The 24,395-nt window shown below is 46.5% G+C and overlaps 1 protein-coding gene across 3 annotated transcripts in view; it reads right to left on the bottom strand.

The window, feature by feature from the left end:
- LOC146057640 (protein S100-B-like) overlaps positions 1-24,395 on the bottom strand; it is a 58,405-nt gene that overhangs the window by 5,003 nt on the left and 29,007 nt on the right. Inside the window, exon 1 of one of the 3 annotated variants that reach the window (XM_083169115.1) lies at positions 2,722-8,558. The exons of 1 other annotated variant lie outside the window; for it this stretch is intronic. In XM_083169115.1, coding sequence (XP_083025241.1) covers positions 2,722-2,729 — 8 coding nt within the window. In that variant the 5' untranslated portion in view covers positions 2,730-8,558. One more of the 3 variants, XM_083169113.1, reaches the window with a different exon arrangement.

Below are 24,395 nucleotides of genomic sequence, written 5' to 3'. Positions count from 1 at the left end.
TCCAACCATTTTTAAAGTTGTCAGATCAAGAACAACAGCACTGAATAGGCAAGTGCCGATATTTCCAGTGGGGGGGATATCATCACAGATTGAATACCCCCTAATGTCTTGCCTGCACAATCTGCTCTAGTTACACTAAATGGGAGCGCGCATTGGGATCGATTCGGCATCGAATGAGGCTGAAAACCATTCGATTTTGATTCAATTTTGACTATGTAGTCAAATTTGAACTCAAAATCTCATTGTGTGTACACAGCTTTAGGGTGGTATTCAATCTGGGATTCCGACTGTCGGAAAGTCCCAACAGTGGGAATCTCGGGCCGATTCTGCCCAGCTCAGCAGGTTCTCAACAGACTCAATTCAGTGTTCTGCCTGTCGAGTGTCGAAATGGGGGCGTGTTGGCAAAAAGGGCCATGGATTGTCAAAAAACAGCAGTGAATTCGACAATCCATGGCCATTTCCAACAAAAAAGATCCGACTTGTTTTAAAGTCGGATCTGTTGTGTCGAAATCTGCCTTCAATGCTGTCGGAAATGTCAGCATTGAATAGACGGTGGGCTATTTCCCCTGTTGAGATAGTGTCCGACATTTAATACCCCCTTAGTCTCCAGTCCTGGGCCCCCGTTATGTCTGGCCCTGGGACTGTAGTCCTGGCAGTTCCGCGGGAATGACTTCCCTTTCCATTTGTCACCTTATTAGGAATAGGGGTATTAATATATGTAAAATGCTAAACACCAACATCTGCCTTCTACTTTCTACAGGAGCATACCGAGCTTCTTACTAGGAACAGTTTGTTCTTTGCAACTGATAATATAAGGCTGCTTCAACATTTGCTGCTCATTTCATTTTCTTTTTACACCTAAGCAGAGTATTACTTATTATTAATGTATCTGTAACAGTTTATTTGAATAGAAAAAGTGCACTAGAGATATGACGACAGAAGAACAATAAACAAATGACAAAGCAATTTGCAATGAGAAGTAGAACTGATACTTAGCATGGTAAAATAATATTTACAGACAAACGTATTCAGATACAGTGTGAGTTATGGCACAAACATAAGAGTACAGTATCAAACAATTTTCAACCTAGCTGTAGTTAAAAAATTCACCAACACTATAACAATCGTCCTATAACAACTATTCTCTCCATTTACCCTTCAAAACAACAACATCATAATGAACATTTGAAAAACCACAAAGAAAATACATTACCCATCTGCCACACTTGCAGTGCAGGTACTTCCTGGTTTCAGTGTGTTATCCATACTTAGCTGGAGCTGGTTTTGGGGCTGTTCACCAGTCACACCGCACCTTGGAATGAACTGGCTTCTCCCACACTGCCCATTAGTATACACTACTTGTTTACGTAATCAATAACCACTTATCCACAGTTCCTTTCTGCCAGGCCAGAGGAACAATGCAAACAGGATACTAATGTAATGCAAGCATATTTTATGAGGCTTAATGTATTTCCATATATTGGATTTACGTAGCGTTACTGCTTTTAAAATCTTAAATGGCTTTTTTGTCTCTGTCCACAGCTACTGTATAGGTGGAGTCCCACTGGCAATTATTCTGTAGTGATTATACTGATGAAAACCACTACAGTTTTCTTCCCACAGATGTGATTATTCCTGGAGACTTTTGCCAGTGATACAGCATTACAGTAATACTGTAATAGTACAAGCTACTAGCAGCAATTTACCTCTGCGCATGAAGAGGCTCGTTTAGAGTTGAGCGCAATATAGTCTCAATATGAAATATACATGTACATGTGTCCACATTAAGACACATTTAAAGAGCAATTATAGGGGCGTGGCCTGACAGTGGAAGGAGCAGGACGCGATCTCCTTGAGCTCCTGTCCAGCGCCACTAAATCCAGGCTGAATCAAAGCCATCTGTGCCCATCCGTGCCCCCAGAGACCAGAAGCAGATTGGGGACAGTAAGAGGAAGGTGAGGGAACGGCTGCGGAGTCGGGGGACCGTGTTTGGAGGTCCCTGCGGATTGCGGCCTAGTACCCCCTAGGAGCCGGGGCCTCGATTTGATCGCCGCCAGACGAGAGGTGCTCACTCACCTAGAGAGACTCCCAGCGATCACTGACTGGAGACCACCGGAGAGGAGGCACCCCCTGCCCACCACCAACTGAGGACCCAGCGCCATCCTGGCCAGGGAGGTAAGGGGAACCGCTGGAAGCTGCGAGGCCTAAGTCGCGGCCGCCATCTTGGATGTGGCGTGCGGGACGCTGCGAGCTCCGGAGGCCGCCTGAGCGAGCGGCGATACCTGCAGCCACCTGTAAAAGAGTCCCCTCAGCCCTGCAACGCTAGACACAGAGGTGTCACCCCACTAGAAAGTCCAGGGAAGGTGCCTGAAGCAGCGCAACCCGAGTTGCGGCCGCCATATTGGAGGAGGCGCACGAGGTGGCAGAGCCTCCAACTGAGCAGAGCACCTCCAGGAGTGCAACATTAACCTCCCTGTGCCAGCTTCCTAAGAACCCCTGGCCCCCCTCTTGACCTGGGAACACTCGCAGGGGCTTATAATTGAAACCCTCCTCTCCCAGCCTCTGTCACTGACTCGGAGGAAACAGTGAGCCCCCCCCTCCAGAGAGAAAAAGTGCAGATCCTCAGAGCCCCATAGCATACCGGGCAGCTTTGACCACCCTAGAGTCTGCCTGTGCGAGCTATGAGCTGTGCTCTGTGCATATCAGGATAAGATTACTCACTGCATCATTCCTCACTGACTTTATAATAAAACAAAGCAGGCCTCCAGACTCAGTGAGCAGAGCCTGGAGAAACAAGCCAATTACACTTGATATAGCCCCACAGCACCACCCAGTGGCTCAGGGGAGAAAAGACACCCAATAATTCATTTACCTTACCTTTGCATAGGCTCCAGTATGAAGTAATTCTATAAAAGTGCCTTTGCCATCCTACTTATCGAAAATAGTGCACCCAGAGCCCACTCCGTTTCCGAGAACAAGGACAAAGCGACATAACAAGAATCTTTCAACCAAAACCCTATACGGAAAAAGCATGCCAACGAAGCGACAGAAGGACATTTCCAATACCCCACAAACAAATTTCTTCAGAACCCAGCCCTCCGCATCAACTTCAAAGCCCTCGCCCTCCCCTGCCCAGCCGAACCACAAAGCCCAATCGGCAGAGTCAACGAGCGATCAAAGGAGGAACACCCTAACGGACGATTCAAATATGGGAGACGACGCCCCATTAACCGTGGGTCTGATGAAACAACTGCTGGCATCCTTTAAGTCAGACATGACGGCGGAATTTAAAACAGCCCTACATTCGTGTCAGCAATCTATAGATGAGATTGGCCATAGAACAGAACATCTGGAAAATAAATGTGAAGAAATGGTGACATCTCACAATGCCCTCCTAACATCTCATGAGGAACTGTTGGCGGAGGTGGAACTTCTGCGCAACAAAGTGGGAGAACTCGAGGACAGATCTAGACGAAATAACATCAAGATACGAGGAATCCCGGAATCAGTAAATAACTCAGATCTAGAAAATTATGTCACAAAAATACTCAAAGATCTGCTCCCAGACGCCAGCGATCAAGATCTATTGCTGGATCGTATTCACAGACTCCCGAAAGCAAGAACAGCACCTCAGGAAGCTCCCAGGGACACTATTATGAGGTTTCATTACTACCACATTAAAGAAAAAGTCCTACAAGCATCAAGAACAAAAGAACGAGCGGACTCAATCCTCGGCAATCTCCAAATATTTGGCGACCTCTCAGCTGCCACCATAGCACGTCGCCGATCATTTCTACCAGTTACCAAGGCACTCCAGAAAGCGGAAATTCAGTATAGATGGGGCTTCCCCACTAAGCTGATTGTTCGAAAGAACGGGGTTACTACGGTGGTGACAACCCCGGAGGACGGCGTCAAGCTCCTTGTGAAATGGAACTTAAATGATATTTCAGCGGCGAACTCAAGACACCCCAGGATCGAAACGGAATGGTCCAAGGCTAAGTGAATTGAACGATCTTATTTGTTATTGGTTGCTACTGCTTGCCAGTATCCTTTATGCTCCGTTGAGCTGAGAATTGTTGTTGAGAACTGCCATGCTCTATGAATGCATTTAATGTTATGTTGTGGTTGAAGGGGGGGGGGACGCTCCGCCGACACCACTCGGCCCGGGCAGACCGACGAGGCTTGAATATAGGTCAGACCACATGTGCAACCGGTGCGGGGGTGGGCGGGTGGGGTAGCCCCCCCTCCCGAAACTGACATATGTAAATGGCAATTTGGCAGGCAGTGGATATGTTAATGGTTATGATATGGATGCTATTATTGTTGCGTTCACTTAATATCTTATTAGTATATTGCACTGTTAACACCCAATCAGTTACAGAGTTTTAGGATGGACGGAGGCACAAATTTCTCTCCACGCCCCCTAAATGAGCTGCCCCCAGCGGCGGCCATATCTAACAGTGCCAAGTTGGCACTCTCAATCCCTTTTATGGCACCCCAACTTACCCTCCTTGCCCATCCCTATGGTACGGCGCAGATGGTGCGTCTCTAGTCCCCGAAGTTCCCAACTAATGGAGCGAACCACGGGGGCCGAGCTGGTCTCGGCCAACGCGGCCAAAGTTCCGACCTGTTCTACAGTAACCGTTAGCACTTTACCCTTGAAATTAGACCATGGTTAACGTCCTATCATTAAACGTTAAGGGCCTTAACTCCCCAAATAAAAGAAATCTAGCGCTGCACCACTTTGCTAAATTGAAGGCGAACGTGGTGGCAGTGCAAGAGACTCATTTTATGGCCCCCTCAGCGCCTAAATTCACTAATCACAAATTCCCGACGATCTACACCTCCAACGGACCTAGAAAAAAGGCGGGGGTAGCAATTCTTTTCTCCGCAAACTGTAAGTTTGCATTAGACAAGCAAATAGCAGATGAGGAAGGCCGTTACTTAATCCTTGTGGGTAAATTAGAAGATAAGCAAGTGACATTGGCAAATGTTTATGTACCTAACACCAAGCAAACCCGGTTCATCCGGAAATTCTGTATGGCTTTGCGTGCCAACCAATCTGGCCAGGTACTACTACTAGGCGACTTCAATCAAGTGTTAGACCCTCATGTTGACAAATACTCCCCACGACACCTTCTGTCCAGATCAACAGTCACAGATCAGTCACATCAGTTTAGACGAATACTTAATGAGTTTGCCCTTTATGATATCTGGAGAGCCAGAAACCCCACCTGTAGAGATTACACGTTTTATTCTCAGGCCCATAATTCATTTTCAAGAATTGACTTGGCTTTATCAGATAAATGGACGTTGCAACAGATAAAAAAAGCAAATATAATTCCTATACCTTGGTCGGATCATTCGGCACTGGCTCTAGGATGGAACATAGCTTACCAGAGTCCGTCCGCGAGACAGTGGCGACTGGGAGACTATCTATTAGACGACCCAAGTATCAAAGAATCGGTGCAGGAAAGTTTGAAGTTGTTCTTGGATACTAATGACCCCAGGGATACCACGGTCTTTAATTTTTGGTGCACGCTGAAGGCGGTTCTAAGGGGCACACTGATACAAGCAATAGCTAGGCGACGTAAAAAATTGAACAGGCAGATGAGTGAGATTGAAACTCGAATGACAGAACTAGAAGCTAGGTTTAAATCCTCCCCCACGAATAAATCCCTGTATAAAGAGTTACTCAAAGTAAGAGAGGAATGGAACATACTCTCCCTGCAGGAAGTTAACAAAAACTTATTCAGGCTAAAACAAAAATTTTACTCACAAAATGACAAAGTAGGGAAACTCCTGGCGCGCAAACTTAGAGGTAAAATCGCACAAGAGAGAATTAAGGGAATAGTGAACTTAAAGGGAACAAAACTGTCGGACCCAGCCGACATAGCCAATGCATTCGCAGAATACTATTCTTCACTATATAATCTAAAAGATGATGCAAACACACCCCAACCCACTAAGGAGAGTATTGCAAACTTCCTAGAAAAAATATCCCTCCCCTCCTTAGATCAGTCCTCCTTGGAATCTCTAGAGAATCCCTGGACAGCGGAGGAAATAAGCAAAGTCATATCAGATCTCCCTTCAGAGAAAGCTCCCGGCCCTGACGGATATCCAAATAAATTTTATAAAACCTTTAAAGACACTCTGGCCCACCCCATGCAATTGGTATTTGAAGAAGCGACCCTGAGGGGAACATTCCCTACTGAAATGTTGGAAGCTAAAATAGCTGCCTTTCCCAAACCAGGGAAAAACCCCTCTATGCTGGCCAACTACCGCCCAATAGCACTCCTTAATACGGATGTGAAAATTTACGCAAAGCTTATAGCTAACAGGCTCGCAAAGCTATTACCATCCCTCATTAATCAAGACCAGGTGGGATTCGTGGGGGGACGCCAGGCGTCTGACAACACTAGAAGGGTGATAGATGTACTCGACGCCTTCTCCGCGGCCTCGGAACCGCTACTGCTGCTTTCCCTGGACGCGGAGAAGGCATTTGACCGTCTGCACTGGGGATATATGACAGAGGTGTTGGTGAAGTTTGGGATTAGAGGTAGGGCCTTATCATCAATACTGGCTCTCTACTCGAACCCCACTGCTAAAGTGGTAATTAATGGACTGTTATCAAATCCTTTTTCTATAACAAACGGTACCCGTCAGGGCTGCCCGTTGTCCCCATTGGTCTTTGCCCTTGCAATTGAACCATTAGCTGAGACAATTAGATCCACTCCATCAATCTCAGGGCCCTCGCTGTTTGGTCAATCACACAAGATTTGTTTGTTCGCTGACGACGTCCTCTTGACCCTCACGGACCCATATACCTCCTTGGAGAGTTTGCATAGAGTTTTGGAGGAGTATGCAGCAGTGTCCTTTTATAAATTAAACTGTACCAAAACGGAGGCACTGCCGATAAACTTCCCCTCCCCCTTGGTAAACCAACTGAAAAATAAATATTCATACGCCTGGCAAGAAACTAGTATAAAATATTTAGGTGTACATGTCCCGAAAAAGACACAGGATTTATTACTAATGAACTACATCCCACTGCTGTCAAGCTTTAAAAAATTGACTCAGGAATGGATGATGCAACATGTATCTTGGATGGGACGCATAGCAGCCCTAAAAATGGTCCTTATACCAAAATTACTGTATCTATTTAGAACTATACCAATCCTGCTAACGGAAACCCTACTGGCTAATTTCAATAAATTATTTACTTCTTATGTTTGGAAGGGGAAAAAGCCCAGACTAGCAAGGAAGACCATGTCCCTGCCTAAATCTCATGGGGGCTTGGCATACCCAGACCTCAGGGCGTACCAGTTGGCTTCGGTGCTCTCCTCCTTGGGAGACTGGATGGCATCTGATGAGCCCAAACCATGGGTTTCAGTGGAGAGGGGAATGGTCTCCCAGTTCCCGCTAATGGACCTTCTGTGGCTTCCACCACAGGAGGCTAAACACGTCATACAAAATTCGGTTGCTGTACAAACGACATGCAGAGCCTGGTATGCCTTGAGGTCAATGACGTCAGAGGGAACTCAACTTACCCTAGACTTGTCTATAAGGGGAATAGCACGCTTAATACCAAATCTGTCCCTGGATACATGGAAGACCAAGAACGTTAGGACACTGAAAGATTTATTTGAGGCTAATACCTTATTATCTTTTACACAAATGCAGGAAAAATTTGAAATACCTAAAACGGATTTTTACAAATACCTGCAAGTAAGACACTGGCTGCATACGATATCTCCATCACCCCAATCTCTTAAGACCCTACCCAATGACATACGTGCATTACTGCTTAAAACTAACTCAAAAGGAGCAATATCTAGATGGTACACTTGCATCAACACTCCTAAAACACACGTCAAACTAGCATCCCAGATTAAATGGGAGAAGGATATTGGAATAAGCCTGTCAGAAGAGGAATGGCTAATGGCATTCCAAATATGCTTTAGGCTTTCTAATTGTACAACTCATATAGAACAACACTTCAAAGTACTGCATAGGCTATATATCACGCCAGCCCTTCTCAATAAGATTAGTAACACTAACCCATGTGCATGCTGGCGCGAGTGTGGAGGAATAGGTTCCCTCTATCATGTATTCTGGTCCTGCCCATTACTTACAAACCTTTGGAATCAAATTTTCAGATGTATCTCCATTATACTACATGAAACCATTATACCCCAACCAAAAGTGGCACTACTTCATATCCTGCCTGGGTCGGCTTTACCTCCTGACAAATATGTAATAGGCCACATACTGGCCACCACAAAGCGACTACTAGCCCGCTGCTGGAAAACAACGACGGTGCCTGGCTTGGCAGAGATCTTGAAGGAGGTGCAATCCCACTTCGAATTTGAAGCAACAAGATGGCGCTTCTTCGTACCGCCTAACACCAAGGCGACCAAATTGTGGTCACCATGGGTAGAATTTAAAATGAGCAAATTTTACGAAATATGGGCAGAGTGAGCGAACAACACACAGGGAAGTTTCAGTTGCTAGGTAAAATATGAGTTTAAGGATAACTCTCAAGAAAGGATAACTTCAAAACTGTACCGTACCTTCCCCCCTCCCCCTCCCCCCCCTTCCCCACCCCTTTTCTTCTTCTTTCTGTACCCACTCCCTAAAAAACGATTGTTACTCATTTGACTTGTTTGTATTGCTTTATTGTAAAACTGGACTTGTAACAATCAATAAAAATTTAAAATTTAAATAAAGAGCAATTATAAATTCATGATACAGAAGCATACTCTTGATATTTATGTTCATGACTTTTATGTTGATGAATAGCATTTTATGGTGAAATAAATAATTAAAAATGGGTGTGACTTTTCTCAAGATGAGTTCCATTGCTGATAGCCTGCGCTGGTTGTGGTAATTGCAGGAGAATGAACAGATGTGTTCCCTCCCGCCCCCACAATAAAGTGACAAGTAGCGTAAGGCTATGGCAGGCTGTGCTGGTCACATTGTAACATGAAAGCCCACAGCTTGTCGTCATAATGGGGTAATAACTGTATCAAACTTTCTAAAGAGTGAAGAACTGGATCATGCCATCAGCTTGTATCATTTATTATGTACATGCTATATACTAATATGCTGAAGCTAATTGGTTGCTTTAATCAGGGTGCACACCTAAAGATTTAGCTGTCCAATCTGTCTGGTGGGAACAAAAACCTGGCATACGTATTGGAGCAAATGGCAATCAACCATATGCTCCCAATCACTGGAAACAAACAATTGTCATTCAGCCAAATTAGTTAAATCTGTATATGTACAGTATATTGCCATTGTTACTCAGTAAGATCTAATTGGTGAGGAAAATCCAATGACACTTTACAGGGTTTGTTCATGTATTTTGTATTACCCACAAGTGGTTCCATATAAATGGCCACAAGAAATATTACTTGCAAATGCATGTAGCAATAGGGTACCTTGGAGCAGATGTATAACAGCTACATAATGGGGGTAACTAACAGGGCCAGATTAAAGCTTAGGGGGACCCGAGGCACTTAAGACAGGGGGTGTGGGGGTATATTAGATTGTGCATAACACCCAACATTACCCCTTCACAGGGGGGAAAAAATGCTATCTGCCTGAACTTCACTCATAATATATGATTGTCATCACCTGTGTTAAACTATTTCATTTATAATAAAATAATTTCAATAAAGGAGATAACAATCATAACTTATGAGGAAAGTCCAAATAGTGAGCATTTTGTCCCTCTTGGAATGAGTCATGTTGGGAGTATGGATTGTGTAGATTACATTTAATAATGTCTGGGTACTATTTACAGCTCCACCTAACTGAGAGACAATAATTGTATAACGTTTCTTGTTAGTGGAACAAAGACAAATTAAACAACTTAAAATACACATAGAAAAATAAATTCTACTGTATCATCTATCTTGTCACATGCATAGCAACAGCCTCTGCGCTACTTACACACTGGGACAGGATTCAGGAAAGCAAATGATGTCTCTTCTTTGACTGGGGGGGGAGAAGGGACCCTGACAGAGGGAGGTCCGGGGTACAGTATCCCTGCTTCCCTCCCTTAATCTGGCTATGATAATAGGTGCAATTAGGGAGATTTCTAGAGTATTCGGGCAGTCAGGGAGATTGCTGTTATTTCAGTGAGTCTCTCTGACAATCAGGGATAGTTATACCCCTTTTAGACCAAAACGCCGGGTAGCACCCGGCTTTTTGGACCCTGGTTGAAGCCGCACCCCCCTCCCGCCCCTTCCCGGCGCTTAAAGATGACAGCGCGATGTCATCTTCAAGCACCGATCGACGCCGCCGTACCCGGAACGCTGCTGGGGGCAGCCCAGCACTAAGGTAAGCTGCTAGGCTGCCCCCAGTCCCCGCGCGCACCCCCCCACCATTGGACAGGAGGTGAATGGATGCCGCACACAGGCATCCGTTCACCTCCCTCCCCCGCCGTCGCTGCTGTCTGCAGAGTATAGCAGACAGCAGCGCCGGCTGTCAGTGTCAGACTGACAATCCGTCCAACCTGCGGACGCTGCGGTCCGCAGGTTGGACGTTCCCCATTCATGTAAATGGGAGCCGGGTCATCCGACCCGGCGTTCCCATTTACACCGCCCTCTACCCAGGTCCTAGCCGTGTTCTACCCAGGTCAGGGCCTGGGTAGAAGTCCCGTGTAAAGGGACACGGCGTTAGGGATTTACACCGCCGAAGATCCGGGTCTGACCCGCCACTGACCCGGATTTTTCGGCGGTGTAAAAGGGGTATTAGCGAGTATGGTGAAATTTTTATTTAAAAAAAATAGAATTTTTATATTTCGCAGCACTGTTCCCAAAAAGCTATGGCAGCCAGTAACAGACAGAAAAATGCAACAATCATATAACAATTATATTTAAACAGCAATCAAATGAATTATTTAAGAATTGTATTATTGTTCTTGTAGTGGATAACATATCCTATAAACATGCTGATAACTTGGCAACATAAGGAACACCAACTACTTCCAACATTTCCATCTAGATAAAGCCTTTATTGTATATTAATGTAATAGCCCAGTGGTGGCCAACCTGTGGCTCTTGAGCCTCATGCGGCTCTTCCCCTTGTAAAGTGTGGCTCCTGCTCCCACTGCTGCCCACCGTCCGTCCTAGTCCCCCCTGCTGCCGGTTCCCTGAATCCCTTCTCCTTCTGAGGGGAGGAGAGCGCGCATCGCGCATCTCTCCTACCCCTTACTGTGCATCCTTGTGACTGGGCCGTCCGCCAATCAGAGCTCGTGGGCCAGCAGCCAATCAGGAGCTGGCCAGTGAGCTTTGTTTGGTGGGCGGCCCAGTCACAGGGAAGTGAGGGGGAAGGAGACGCGCGGTGTGCTGTGCTCTCCTCCCATGGGTGACAGGAGGACTGCAGGGGGACACCAGACTGTCCTCTCCCCGCCTGGCAGCAGCAGCAACAACGGTGAGTGCTGCTGCTGGGAAATTTGCACTGTGGGGGCATAGCAGTTTGTGGCACTGTGGGGGCATAGCAGTTTGTGGCACTGTGGGGGCATAGCAGTTTGTGGCACTGTGGGGGCATAGCAGTTTGTGGCACTGTGGGGGCATACCCGGCACCGTGTGGTGCATACCTGGCACCGTTGGGGGCATATGTGTATCTGGCACTATTGGGGGCATATGTATTTATGGCACTGCACTATTGGAGGCATATTTGTATCACACCCACCCAAGGGGTCAAAATAGGCTACGCCCCTTTTTTTGGCGCATGCGCCTTCGGCGCGCGCATGATGTCGGCTCTTTAGCTTGACTACCGATATTTTCGGCACTTTACCTCTGACCGGTTGGCCACCCCTGTAATAGCCGATCAGTCTACAAGACTTCACTGTGACCTCCTATTCCGCTTACATTTGAGCAGAACTCTCTTCTTTCTCATTCTAGATTATTTGATATACATGATGCCATTATTATTATTATTATTATTTTATTTATAAGGCACCACAAGTGTCCCTTTCCCACTGCAGCTAAAAAACGATAAATTGCCGATTTTCAGTGCAATTTACCGTTTTAAGGCTGCAGTGGGAAAGTGCCAGAGTTGAAATACCGTTTAAAGTTAAATGGTATTTCAACCCGTTTTTAAAGCAGAGTCCTACATGTTAAAATAACGTTTAAGAGGCAGTGGGAATGCCTCTTAAACGTAATATAGCCTCCAGGCAGTCCCAGTGCCTGATGAGACCTAGTAGTTCTCACTTTGTGCATGTGTAATGAGTGCATGTGCATAATAATGAGCCGCTCATTACATATGCGCATATGTAATGAGCGGCTCATTATTATGCACGTGCACTCATTACATATGCGCAAAGTGAGAACTACTAGTTCTCATCAGGCACTGGGACTGCCTGGACCCCACATGGACCCTGCATGGACCCCCGCTGCCTCCCCACTGCCCTGCATCCCTGTGCAGGTAAGTACAAGGGGAGGGGAGGTGGGGGAACAGGGCAGGTCCGGGGGGTTAGGCACTCTTTACACTTGGGGGGGGGAAGATTAGGCACTCTTTACAGGGGGGGGGGTTAGGCACTCTACATTTTACACGGTTCACTACAATGGGAATGGTACTTAAATGGTATTTAAAACGGTAATCTGCTGCAGTGGGAATGCTAATACCGTTTTAAATACCATTTAAGATTACCAGTACTTTAAACTGGTCTGCAGTGGGAAAGCAGCATTACAGCGCTGTACAAAGGAACAGTACAGGGAGACAAAACTTAGCATTACAGTAAATAAATAACAAAATAGAGTAGAGGTAAAAAGAGCGCCACAGTTCAATACACAGTACAGCTTAGATGTAAGTAGTGAGGATTTGATCAACGTACTACCAAGGGTGGTGGACAAAGATGGTCGCTGAGTGTCTGAGTATGGGAAAGTTGTGAGTGAAATGTGAAGAGAAGAGGAGGGAGGGAAGAGGGCCCTGCTCTGAAGAGCTGACAATCTAGTAGGAAGTGGGAGATGGCTTGGTAGCAGGATTTAAGCAGGCAGAGATGGGCAGGGGGTCAGAGGACCAGCCTCAGGACTAGCTTATGCAGTGGAAGGGTATGCTTTGATGAATAGGTGAGTTTTCAGTGCCCGTTTGAAGCTTTGCAAGGTCAGGGAGAGACTAATGCAGTGAGAGAGTGCGTTCCACTGAAGGGGTGCAGCAAGGGCAAAGTCCTGTACTCTATTGGAGGAGAGACAGTAGAGGGCTGGAGGGTGTATGAATGTAGATGAGGTTGGAGATATATGGCGCAATAGAATTAGAAATGGCCCTGTATGTGAGTGTGAGGTGTTTGAAGAGGATTCTGTAGGGGAATGGGAGCCAGTGCAGATTTTGTTGAAGGGGAGTGACTGAAGTGGTGCGGCGTGAGAGGAAGATAAGCCTGGCTGCGGGGTTAAGGACAGATTGGAGAGGAGCCAGTAGGGAGCGAACGAGGCCGGTGAGGAGAACATTGCGAGCCGTGAGATGACCAGTGAGTGGATGATAAGCTTAGAGAGAAGAGGCCTGATGCAGGCGGCAATGTTGCATAACTGGAACCAACAAGAATGGGCCAGAGCTTGGATGTGGGGTGCAAAGGAGAGGGAGGAGTCAAAAGTGCCACCCAGGCAGCGGAGTTGGGGAATGGGGAAGATGACGGTGTTGTTAACAGTGATAGAGACATTGGTAGGGGGTGTAACTATAACACCATGAACAATCCTAATAATTGACAGTAAGTGGGAAATTTACCAAAATGGATTCGTAGAAAAAAGGTGTATTCGTAGGCAGAAATACACCTTTTTTTTTACGAATTTGTATTTTTGGGATTTACAATCCCAAAAATACAACAATTCGTAGTCCTAAAGATGGAACATTCGTATTTGTATTTACAAATACGAATGTCCTACACCATCGATAGGATACGACAGAAATCACCATTCAAAAGAATGGTGATTCCTGATTTACTAAGCAGCCGTACTGATAATACGGCTGCTAAGTGGTGTGAAACAGGCACGCAAATACGACAGGAAAATAGAACACCATTTTCCTGTTCTATTTGCGTTTTAGCCTGCACGGATCAGTCAGATCCGTGCAGGCTACAGTGTAAAAAAATAGAAAAATAAATAAATAAAAAAAAAAAAAACGGCGTGGGGTCCCCCCCACAGCCGAAACCAGCACCAGGCTGACAGAGCCTGGAGCCGGTAATTAAAAATCAGGGAACCCGACAAATAGGGGCTCCCCGATTTTTAACAACCAGCCCCAGGCTCCAGGTCCGGGGCTGGTTCCCAAAATACGGGGGACAAAATGACTAGGGGTCCCCCGTATTTCAAGAACCAGTCCCAGGCACAACCAGCCAGCAGGGTAATGCCACAGCCGGGGGGAGACTTTTTATGCAAGTCCCCCCGGCCAAAGCATTAACCCTACCGACCAGTCAGCCTGGCCAGGGGCCCTGGGGGAGTGGGGACCCCCCCAATGAAGGGGTCCCCCCCCTCCAGGACTTACCTGACCAGGCTGAAGCCTGGTACTGTCCCCGATGCCCCTGGGCGGTGGGCATCGGGCTGATTATCGTGTAAAAAGAAAGATGAAACTATTGTTTTTTACTGTGGCACTCCAAGTGCCAGCAAGCCTCCCCAGCAAGCTGGGATTTGGAGAACCACAAGTCCCAGCCTGCTGGGCATTAAAGGGCCCGCTGGCACTTGTAGTTCCACAGTTAAAAAAATAGTACAATAAACACACTGACACAAAGGGGGAAATTTACTAAAGAAAATTTGTAAAAAATAGGTGTATTTGTAACCAGAAATACAATTATTTTTTACATTTACTATCCCGAAAATGCGGCAATTCATATTCGTATTGATAGCACATCAATACGAATACGAATTGCTGTATTTTCGGGATAGTAAATGTCAAAAATAAGTGTATTTCTGGTTACAAATACACCTATTTTTTAAAAATTTTCTTTAGTAAATTTCCCCCAAAGAAAATAAAAGTTTAATACACACATTACATACATACTGATACTTACCTTTCTTGATCCCGTAGGTAGCCCTGGTCCTGATGTTCGGTGTCGTCCTCCAGGTCCATGTCGGCTGTCTGCGTCGTCCTCCAGGTCCATGTCGACGTTCCGTGTCGTCCTCCAGGTCCATGGCGGTGTCCGGGTCCGAAGAAATCCATGTTGGAGCTGTGGAAGGAAATCCTACTCACCTGGTCCTGCGCTGAAGAAGTCTTCTCTTGATCCGACGTAATCCAGGTAATCTTCACCGCTGTCGGCGCTCCCCGCTGTCTCCGCTGTCTCTGCATCGCGCTGAGGAGAGATGCTGAGATGTTTCATATTCGGCGCCTCTCCTCAGACTGAATTCTATTGGCCGCTAGGCGGCCAATCAGGAGCCGACTTTCTCGGCTCCTGATTGGCCGCCTAGCGGCCAATAGAATTCAGTCTGAGGAGAGTCAGCCCGATGCCCACCGCCCAGGGGCATCGGGGACAGTACCAGGCTTCAGCCTGGTCAGGTAAGTCCTGGAGGGGGGGGACCCCTTCATTGGGGGGGTCCCCACTCCCCCAGGGCCCCTGGCCAGGCTGACTGGTCGGTAGGGTTAATGCTTTGGCCGGGGGGACTTGCATAAAAAGTCTCCCCCCGGCTGTGGCATTACCCTGCTGGCTGGTTGTGCCTGGGACTGGTTCTTCAAATACGGGGGACCCCTAGTCATTTTGTCCCCCGTATTTTGGGAACCAGCCCCTCACCTGGAGCCTGGGGCTGGTTGTTAAAAATCGGGGAGCCCCTATTTGCCGGGTTCCCTGATTTTTAATTACCGGCTCCAGGCTCCATCAGCCTGGTGCTGGTTTCGGCTGTGGGGTGGACCCCACGCCGTTTTTTTTTATATTTATTTATTTTTCTATTTTTTTTTACACTCTGCAGTCTGCACGGATCTGACTGATCCGTGCAGACTGCTAGAAATAATTCGTATTAGCAGCCGTATATACGGCCGCTAATACGAATTGTTACACCATCGGAGGGTTACAAAGCAGTCGTATCTGACTGCTTTGTAATTTCCCCTCCGGAACACGAGTTTGCATACGACTCAAACAGTCGTATGCAACCGTAGGGAAAATACCAATACGAAAAACTAGGTTTTTCATATTGGTAAATTTCCCCCTATACATCATGCGACGAGGCCTTAGACAAATTGTTTCCTTGTTACCATTTGTCATTAGGATAATCTTCTGCTAACATTTATTAAGACTACATTTTATAGTCGGTGTTTGATACATCTTTTCAAATTGCTTGTTCTTAGCTTCTTTCTATTTGATTTCAATGTCTCAATGAGATTTGGGTCTCTTTCTGAGACATAATTGCTGGTGTTCTCTCTGTATAATCAGCAGTTGATAGCCTTTTTAAATGCATGGACACATCTTTCAGTAAATCCATTGGTGGCTGGGTGGAACGGTGCTGATGTACTTTATGCTATTACATTACCAGGCTCCATGGAATGCTTCTGAAAGAAAACTTACGCACATTATAACTACAATTTTATTTTGGTAACCCATTTCTCAAAACATCAGCAGTATTCTTAAAAGGGAAGAAAAAGGTTATAAGCCCAGCCACCTAAATGGCTGTGCTTATATGGGCGCTTGGGGAGATGAGTATAGTTTGCCAAGCTGCTCACACCTGGGGGTGGTAAGGCCCCTGTATAGTTTGGGATAGGAAGGAAAAAAATTGGTGGTGGAGCGCTGACTAGTATATATATGATCGACCAATTGGGTATTACATTCAGCAAATAATTATTTTAATATATTTGAACATGAATAAATGAATACAGGTAAAACACAAATAAAAACACAATATTAAAAAGTTGCAAAAGACAGTATTCACCCCTGTATGGACCTGAGAGTAAAGTAACATGTAGATATATCTCACTTGTTCCTGGTGATGCTCGCGTGTTAGGATTTGATGTACTTGGATTGGCGGGTGTCCATAAACCTGATTTTGGAGCCGGATCTAATGTTCTCCCCTCGTGAGGAAAGGTGGTACACGTCTCACGGAATGGAGGGCCTCGCAGAAATTATCAGGTGGTGGTGTCCCTTGTTTACAGAGTCCAGTGTCCTCCTTAAATGTATAAGAGCTGGTCCAAGATGAGAAAAAATTATTTGTAATCCACTGGGACCAATTGGGGGTGTTTGGCTGACGCGTTTCGTCATCCACAGATGACTTTATTCTTAAAAGGACACGGCTTCATATTGTGGACTTGATGAATGTACATTATAAATATGAATGCTTCCTTATGGAGAAAAGGGCCATTCCCAGGGCTGTAACAAAGCTGGTGGAGGTGCATTTGATATATTTTCAGAATCAATTAATCTAACCACTGAATGCCGGCCATGATAGATCATTTTGAGCTACTGTAAGACCTTCATTTTCACTGTGCCAAGGTGGACTTCATGCAGTTTTTTTTATGCAATTGTAAGAATCTTGTTAGGCGCTATATTCTAGAGCCAGACTGTCACGTCAGAGTCTTTAGTGAGGTTGGGAGAGGTGTTAGTGGCTGGAGCAGGAGTGAAGGTAAAATGTTTGAAACTGTGAGTTCCGTCTCATGGGAGTATTGTGAATCTGAGATGTACAGTTATGCCCAAGTACATCGTGGCTGCGTTGCGCATAAAGTGCGCCATGCAAATCGCGCATGGATCGCGCCTGCTCCTTGCGCTATAGTCCCGTTATAGATCGCGTTATAACGTAACGTAATCTGGTAAATGTAACCTGCACTTACACTCATTGACCACCAGATGTCACTTTTCCCAAACAGTACAGCGCATGCGTAAAAATCTCTTCTACAAAACAGTGGCCACCACGACTTTTCACTACGGATTTTGTCCTTACTTTACGGACAGAGTGTTTGTATTTACTCGCAGAAGCAGCTACGTACGGTCATTTATGTAATTGGTACAGAAGCCATGCTAACCTTTGCTATTGCTGGATGACTACTTAAAACATTATTTGAGGACCTACAGTATCATACTTTACACTACGGATTTTGTCCTTACTTTACGGACAGAGTTATTTTATTTTATTCGCAGCCGCAGTGACGTACTGTATGGTCATGAACTGTATGTGATTGGTGCAGAAGCCATGCTAACCTTTACTTTTTTTTTAAATGCACTATTTTTTTTTTTTCATTTTTTAATCAATAAAGTAATTTGGTGCTTTGCAAATTCCTTTTGCACAAAAAAAAATAACAATGGCAGGCTGCAATGTACATGATACAGTTATTGTCGTTACATACTGTAAGATACAGAGAACGTTTTTTTTCTCGCGAGTACATTTTCCACTTCAGGTAAAAGTCCTTAATTTAGGGAAAGAGTACTTACTTTAAGGAAAGAGTTCTTGGATTAAATTTGCAGGAGGAGATATCAGTTATACATGTTGTTGGTACAGATTGCTACTGCATAAATATGGAATCCATGCTAACCTTTACTAATGCTGGAAAAAAAAAAACTGTACCACACTGTGGATCGAACCAGTATTGCTGCTAACAGTATACAGTAACTGTGTCTTTAACCGCTAGGCCACAGAAACCTGTGATTTCAGTTGCTACATTGTTGTACAATATACTGTACAGTCAAGTATGAGACATGCCCAGTAGATTGCGCTGTTTTCATGGCGCAGTACAGCATAATGATAGACACCTCCGTAAATAATATACCATGTGAAAGTTTCCAGCATTAGTAAAGGTTAGCATGGATTCCATATAGCAATCTGTACCAACAAAATGTATAACCAAACAGATCTGCTTTAATTTAATCCAAGTACTCTTTCTCTAAAGTACTGTAAGTACTTTTTCTCTAAAGTAAGGACAAAATCTGAAGTGGGAAGTTGGACAAAATCTGTAGTGGGAAGCATAGGCGTGCGCACAGGGGGTGCCGGGGGTGCACAGGCACCTCCTAATGACAGGCTCCCCCGCACGATTGCAGCAGTTAAATAGCTTTTTTTTTTGCCGGGAGTGAAGCAGCGCAGGCTACAGTACAGACTATAAAGTGAGGACCCTGGCTGCCTGTAGGGGGAGCTGAACTGCTGAAGTGCTCAGCTCCTCTCAGGCATTACTGAGAAGCGCTGGCCGAGTGGCTGGGTGAGGACTTCCGGGTGTTTAAAAAGTGCTGCAGGAGTGGACCAGGTATTCTGCTAATTGGGAGGTGCTGCAACAGGGGGGTTTGTATGTTTTATAAAAAGTCTATGAGTTTGTATTAGAGGGGGAGGGGGAAGGTAGAAAACGTGATTATATTGTTTTTTAATGATGCTGGCTGCTTTTTATTGTTTTGTCAAAAAGGTGTGTGTGTGTGCATCAGCTTTTTGTATGTATACTGTGTGTGTGCATAGTGGGGCTGTGTATGTGGGTGTGTGTGGGGGGGCTCTGTGTATAGTACAGTACATTGTATGTACATGCTGTGCCTGTATGTATACTATGTGTGTATATGTGTGGGCTGTGTATATGTATACTGTGTGTGTGTGTGCATAGTGGGACTGTGTATGTGTGTGTGTGGGGGGGGGCTCTGTGTATACTACAGTACATTGTACAGATGGGTCTGTTCCCATCCTTGCTGGCGGGTCGCCAGAACGTACGCGCTGGCGACCCGCCAGCAGCCTCGCCAGCGAGGAGACTGAGACGCGCGTGCGTCTCACGCGCGTCTCAGTCTCCGTCGCTAGCGCGGCGGAAACCCTGTCCGTCTCCGCCTCAGGGAGACGGACGGGGTTAGGGGGGGGTTAGGGGGGATGCGGGCAGGCGGCGGGGACCCCGGGTTACCGCCGGCAAGCCGGCGGGGACCCGGGGAAACGTATGGAAGCGCCGTCGGAAGGGGACGCGCGCGCCTCTCGTGCGCGCGCGTCCCCTTCTCACGATCGCCATGGCGCTGGCGGGGGATGGCGGCTGGCGACGCCAGCGCCATCCCCTGCCAAGATGGGAACAGACCCATCTGTATGTGCATGCTGTGCCTGTATGTATACTATGTGTTCATATGTGTGGGCTGTGTATATGTATAGTGTGTGTGTGTGTGTGCATAGAGGGGCTGTGTGTATATATTGTGTAATCATACATATATATATAGCCACACTGACCCAGCACTCCATTCAAACACCAAACAATGCCTCGGTGACCGCTCACATGCACATGGGCAAGAAATAGACAATGATGTCCTGGAGAGAGAGGCGGGATCGGCACTCTGCAGGACTTTCAGGCAAGATAAGTATCACATAACCAAAGCTGTGTATACAGTATGTATACTATGCGTGTGTAGAGGGGGGCTCTGTATGTGTATACTATGTGTGTGTGCGCGTGTTGGCTGTGTGTATGTATACTGTGTGTGTCGGCTGTGTGTATGTATACTGTGTCATACTTGCTTACAGTCCCAGAATGGATGGGAGGCTCATAAAAATTGGGTACTATTCCTGGTTCCTGGCCTTCCGGAACAGTAGTATGCTTTGTTGGAAACATGTTATGATGTTATTTCAGTATTAAAATGTGTGTGTGTGTGTGTGTATGAACAGAAACCCCCTCCCGAGAATCCTACATTTGCTCTTGGGTACTAGGGGTACAAGTGTCCCGGGCCCTGCCACTCTGAAGAGAAGGGAGGGCACGGGCCGCTGTACCTGAAACACCGCCCGCCGCAGCCACCTTCCCTTTTGAGCCACTGGCCGGATGCTGCCTGCCACTGACAAGTAAAGTAGCTTCAGTTTGCGGCGTGCAGCATCTGGCCAGCGGCTCAAAAGGGAAGGTGGCTGCGGCTCCGGTGGGCTTCTGACAAGAAGAGCGCCCAGCGCTACCCGGAAGTGTGGATTCTGGGAGCGCTGGCGTGCAGTGAGCACCCCCAGCAATGAGCATGAAACTTCCCCTGTCAACGAGGATTTAACCACCCCCTTCCCAGGGAGCATGAAACCCATGGTAAGGAGTATGTGACTCTTGGCAATTAGCATTTCACACCCCTTCCCCCACATGGCATAATCTGAGGCGTAATGTGAAATGGCCATCACGGTGTGAGGCATAGAGTGTAAGGTGCATCATGTTGTAAGGCGTAACATGTAATGGGCATCACAGTGTGAGGCGCAACATGTAATGAGAATTAAGGTGTTTGTCATAACATATAATGGGCATTATGCAATCTGGTATACTATGTAATGGCTGTGTTATGTGTATTATGCATTACGGTATGAAATTGGCGCGCACTGTCCCTATTGCCCCTATTTCACTAACATTTTTCAAGCCTTGTGTAATGGGCATTACGTTGTGTGGAATGGGCATTACTGTGTGTGGCATGTGTGATGGGCATTATTGTGTGTGGCATTATGTCTAATGGGAATTGCAGTGTGTTGCATTATGAGTAATAATAGGCGATGATGGACACGCCCAGTAGGCGGTGATGGACACGCCCCTCTAATAGTGCACCCCCTAAATAAATGGGCTGCGCACACCTATGGTGGGAAGTTGCGTGGCAGCCTGACATTTCGTTTTGTAGAAGACAGATTTTTTTTTCTTTTATAAAGTGAAGAATGTTGATTGGCCAGCTTCTCACAGATCAATGTCAACTGCAACATCATTGTATTCAGCACCGTAGTCTTAACGTGGAACATTTGTCACCCAGTGGTTAAACTATGTATTACATGGTGTGGGACATAACGCAGGACATAACGCAATCTACAACTCGCGACTCAGAGACCTCAAAAGCGCGTTGTAAACCACGATGTACTTGGCCACATTTGTAGTAATAATCACTGGTGGATCTAAAAGGGTGCAAGGTGTGTGGTGCACATGTTCCATGGGTCCAGCAGGGGCCCACACACATATTCACCTCTCATTCAGTCCAGCGATGCCGCCATGGCCATTACGTGCATGCATCATAGAGGTGTTCTTGTGGCACGGGAACCATGTGCCCTGCACATGCGCAGTAGACACTGGCACAGAGGAGAGGAGGGGGCGCAATCAGAGCCTGCACACGGGCCCCCTCCTCACTTAAAGCGTCCCTGGTAATAACAATAGAGTTCTGGAAAGAGATGTAGGAAATACCAGTAAATCAGTATTGGTCTTTGCAGGATCTGGTCAGAAGACATGGCCAGATAGGACCAGAGGTTAGGTCTCAGGATGAGATGTAGCAGTGACCATTATGGTGAGTAAACTAGTACCAATGAAATAGCTGTGGATACTGTGTATATTTTAAAATGTGTAATGAATGCACCTGTGCACCTGCCGGTTGACCTGGAAAATGTGAACTGTGTGTAGGACCGAGTTTGAGAACCCCTGTCATACTGTAGATTACACTGGAGCATTTCTGGTTTAGTGGCTGATGGTAGTATTTTTGGAACCTGTTAACCAAAATAGGGATACATATCTTCTTAGTCGTTAGTCCATTTTAATAGATGTGAGCCACTAACATCCACTTCCTAATGCTGATTATGATGATTCATTACAGTAGTAATTAATCAAATACAACTGAATACATCTAACAGTGCTGTCCTACTGAGATGTTACTATTATCAGACGCCACCCCTCTCCTTTAATAACGTTCAAACTCAATGTATGGGTGAGAAGTTAAACAAATTCATTCATACAGTACATTGGTTTTGAAAGTTATTAGAGAAGAGGGGTGGAGTCTAATAGTAACAGCTCTTTATCATCTTAGTGTGACAGCGTTGTTGGGTGTATTCACTGGAATTCTATTTTGGTTGTTTGGTTTGGGATTGGTGACCCGGTATACATGCACAGCTGCAGTTCAAAGGTGCGATCATATTCTCATATTATTGTCTAATGTTATTAGAGATGAGCGGGTCCGGATCTTCGGGATCTGGTAGATCCGAATATGGTGATCCGAGTCAGGATCCGAGCCGGCTCGGGAGTTCCCGCCTAAATTCTGGACCGAAAACGAGGCAAAAAGTCATCATCGCGCTGTCGGATTCTCGCGGGATCTGGATTCTATATAAGACCCACGCGCGCCCCGCCATCTTCACTCCATTATAGGAGAGGGAAGAGGGTGGTTGGGATCTGTGCTCCGTCCTCTCTGCTCTTTGCTCCGTGCCCTGTGCTGTGATTTATTTAATGTGATTTTTTATTTTGTTGTAAACTAGGTGCTGCAGTGCTCACACGCAGGGGCTGCAGTGCTGCTGACTGTACACTCAGTGTACAGGGGCTGCAGTGTCCATAATACAAGGGCAGGGCCGGCGATGCCCGCTCAGCAGAGGATGCAAAGCAGGTAGGCGCCGGGCAGGAGAGGCGCCACTGTCCCTGCTCTGCATCCCCTGCTGTCTCTGAGGCTGCCGGCTGCTGCTGCGGCCGTCTGTCACACTGCAGGGCACGCAGCAGCGCCGGAAGCACAGAGTTCCCTCCAGGCTGGCTCATAAACATCAGGGCAGCAGTTCCAGTACGTACTAAAAGGGGCGGGGCTACACGGGCAGAGGGGGCGTGGCTACACGGGCGGAGGGGGGCGGGGCTATGATGGAGCAAGACTGAAGAGAGACACAGGAGAGGCTGAGCTGCCAGGACAGCAGAATAAAGTGTGAGTGTAATAATGTTGGCAAATGGTGTGGGCACGTGTATAGGCAGGCAGCATTACCAATGTCAGCAACTGGTGTGAGCATGTGTGTAGGCAGCATTACTAATGTCGGCAACTGATGTGGGGATGTGTATATATAGGTAGTGCTACTAATGTCGGCAACTGGTGTGAGCATGTGTGTAGACAGCGCTACTAATGTCAGCAACTGGTGTGGGCACATGTATAGTCAGCGCTATTAATGTCGGCAACTGGTGTGGGCACGTGTATAGTCAGCGCTACTAATGTCGGCAACTGCTGTGGGCACGTGTATAGTTAGCGCTACTAATGTCGGCAACTGCTGTGGGCACGTGTAAAGTCAGCGCTACTAATGTCGGCAACTGGTGTGGGCACGTGTATAAGGCGCCTATTGAATTATGTTGTTGTTAACTTGTACCATTACTTAACTCTTATGCCTAGAAATAAATGACACAAACACCTTATCTAAAAATAACGACACTGACACCAACTGCGTAAGGTTAAAAGGTCATAGTTGTTTATTTAAGTGGTATGACCCCTATTTGTATAAGGGATGGCAAAGAAAGCGCTTGAGACCAGCACCATAAACGCGGGTGTTGCCATGGTAGCGACCTCAGCGCCCGCCAATGGCCACACCCCTTCTTGTGGGTACAGCCTGCGCTGTGACGGACATACCGCCCCCTTCTATTGCATGACGTGGACCTTCCATGAAGGCCAACGCCCCCAGCCGGAACTGGGGACTCGCCCGCATTCTTGGCAAAGGGGGGGCAATACTGCACAGAGACCACCTGACACCCCACCTGCTTGCTGGTCGAGAGCGCCTTCTCGCCGATTGTTAACTAAAGCTTTGGAAATAGAGAACCAAATTTGGTGGAAA

The sequence above is a fragment of the Crinia signifera genome, chromosome 2 (assembly GCF_055691185.1).
Source record: "Crinia signifera chromosome 2, ASM5569118v1, whole genome shotgun sequence".
Lineage (NCBI taxonomy): Eukaryota > Metazoa > Chordata > Amphibia > Anura > Myobatrachidae > Crinia > Crinia signifera.
The sequence above is the reverse complement of the archived record's forward strand: the minus strand, read 5'-3'. Positions and strand labels throughout refer to the sequence as shown.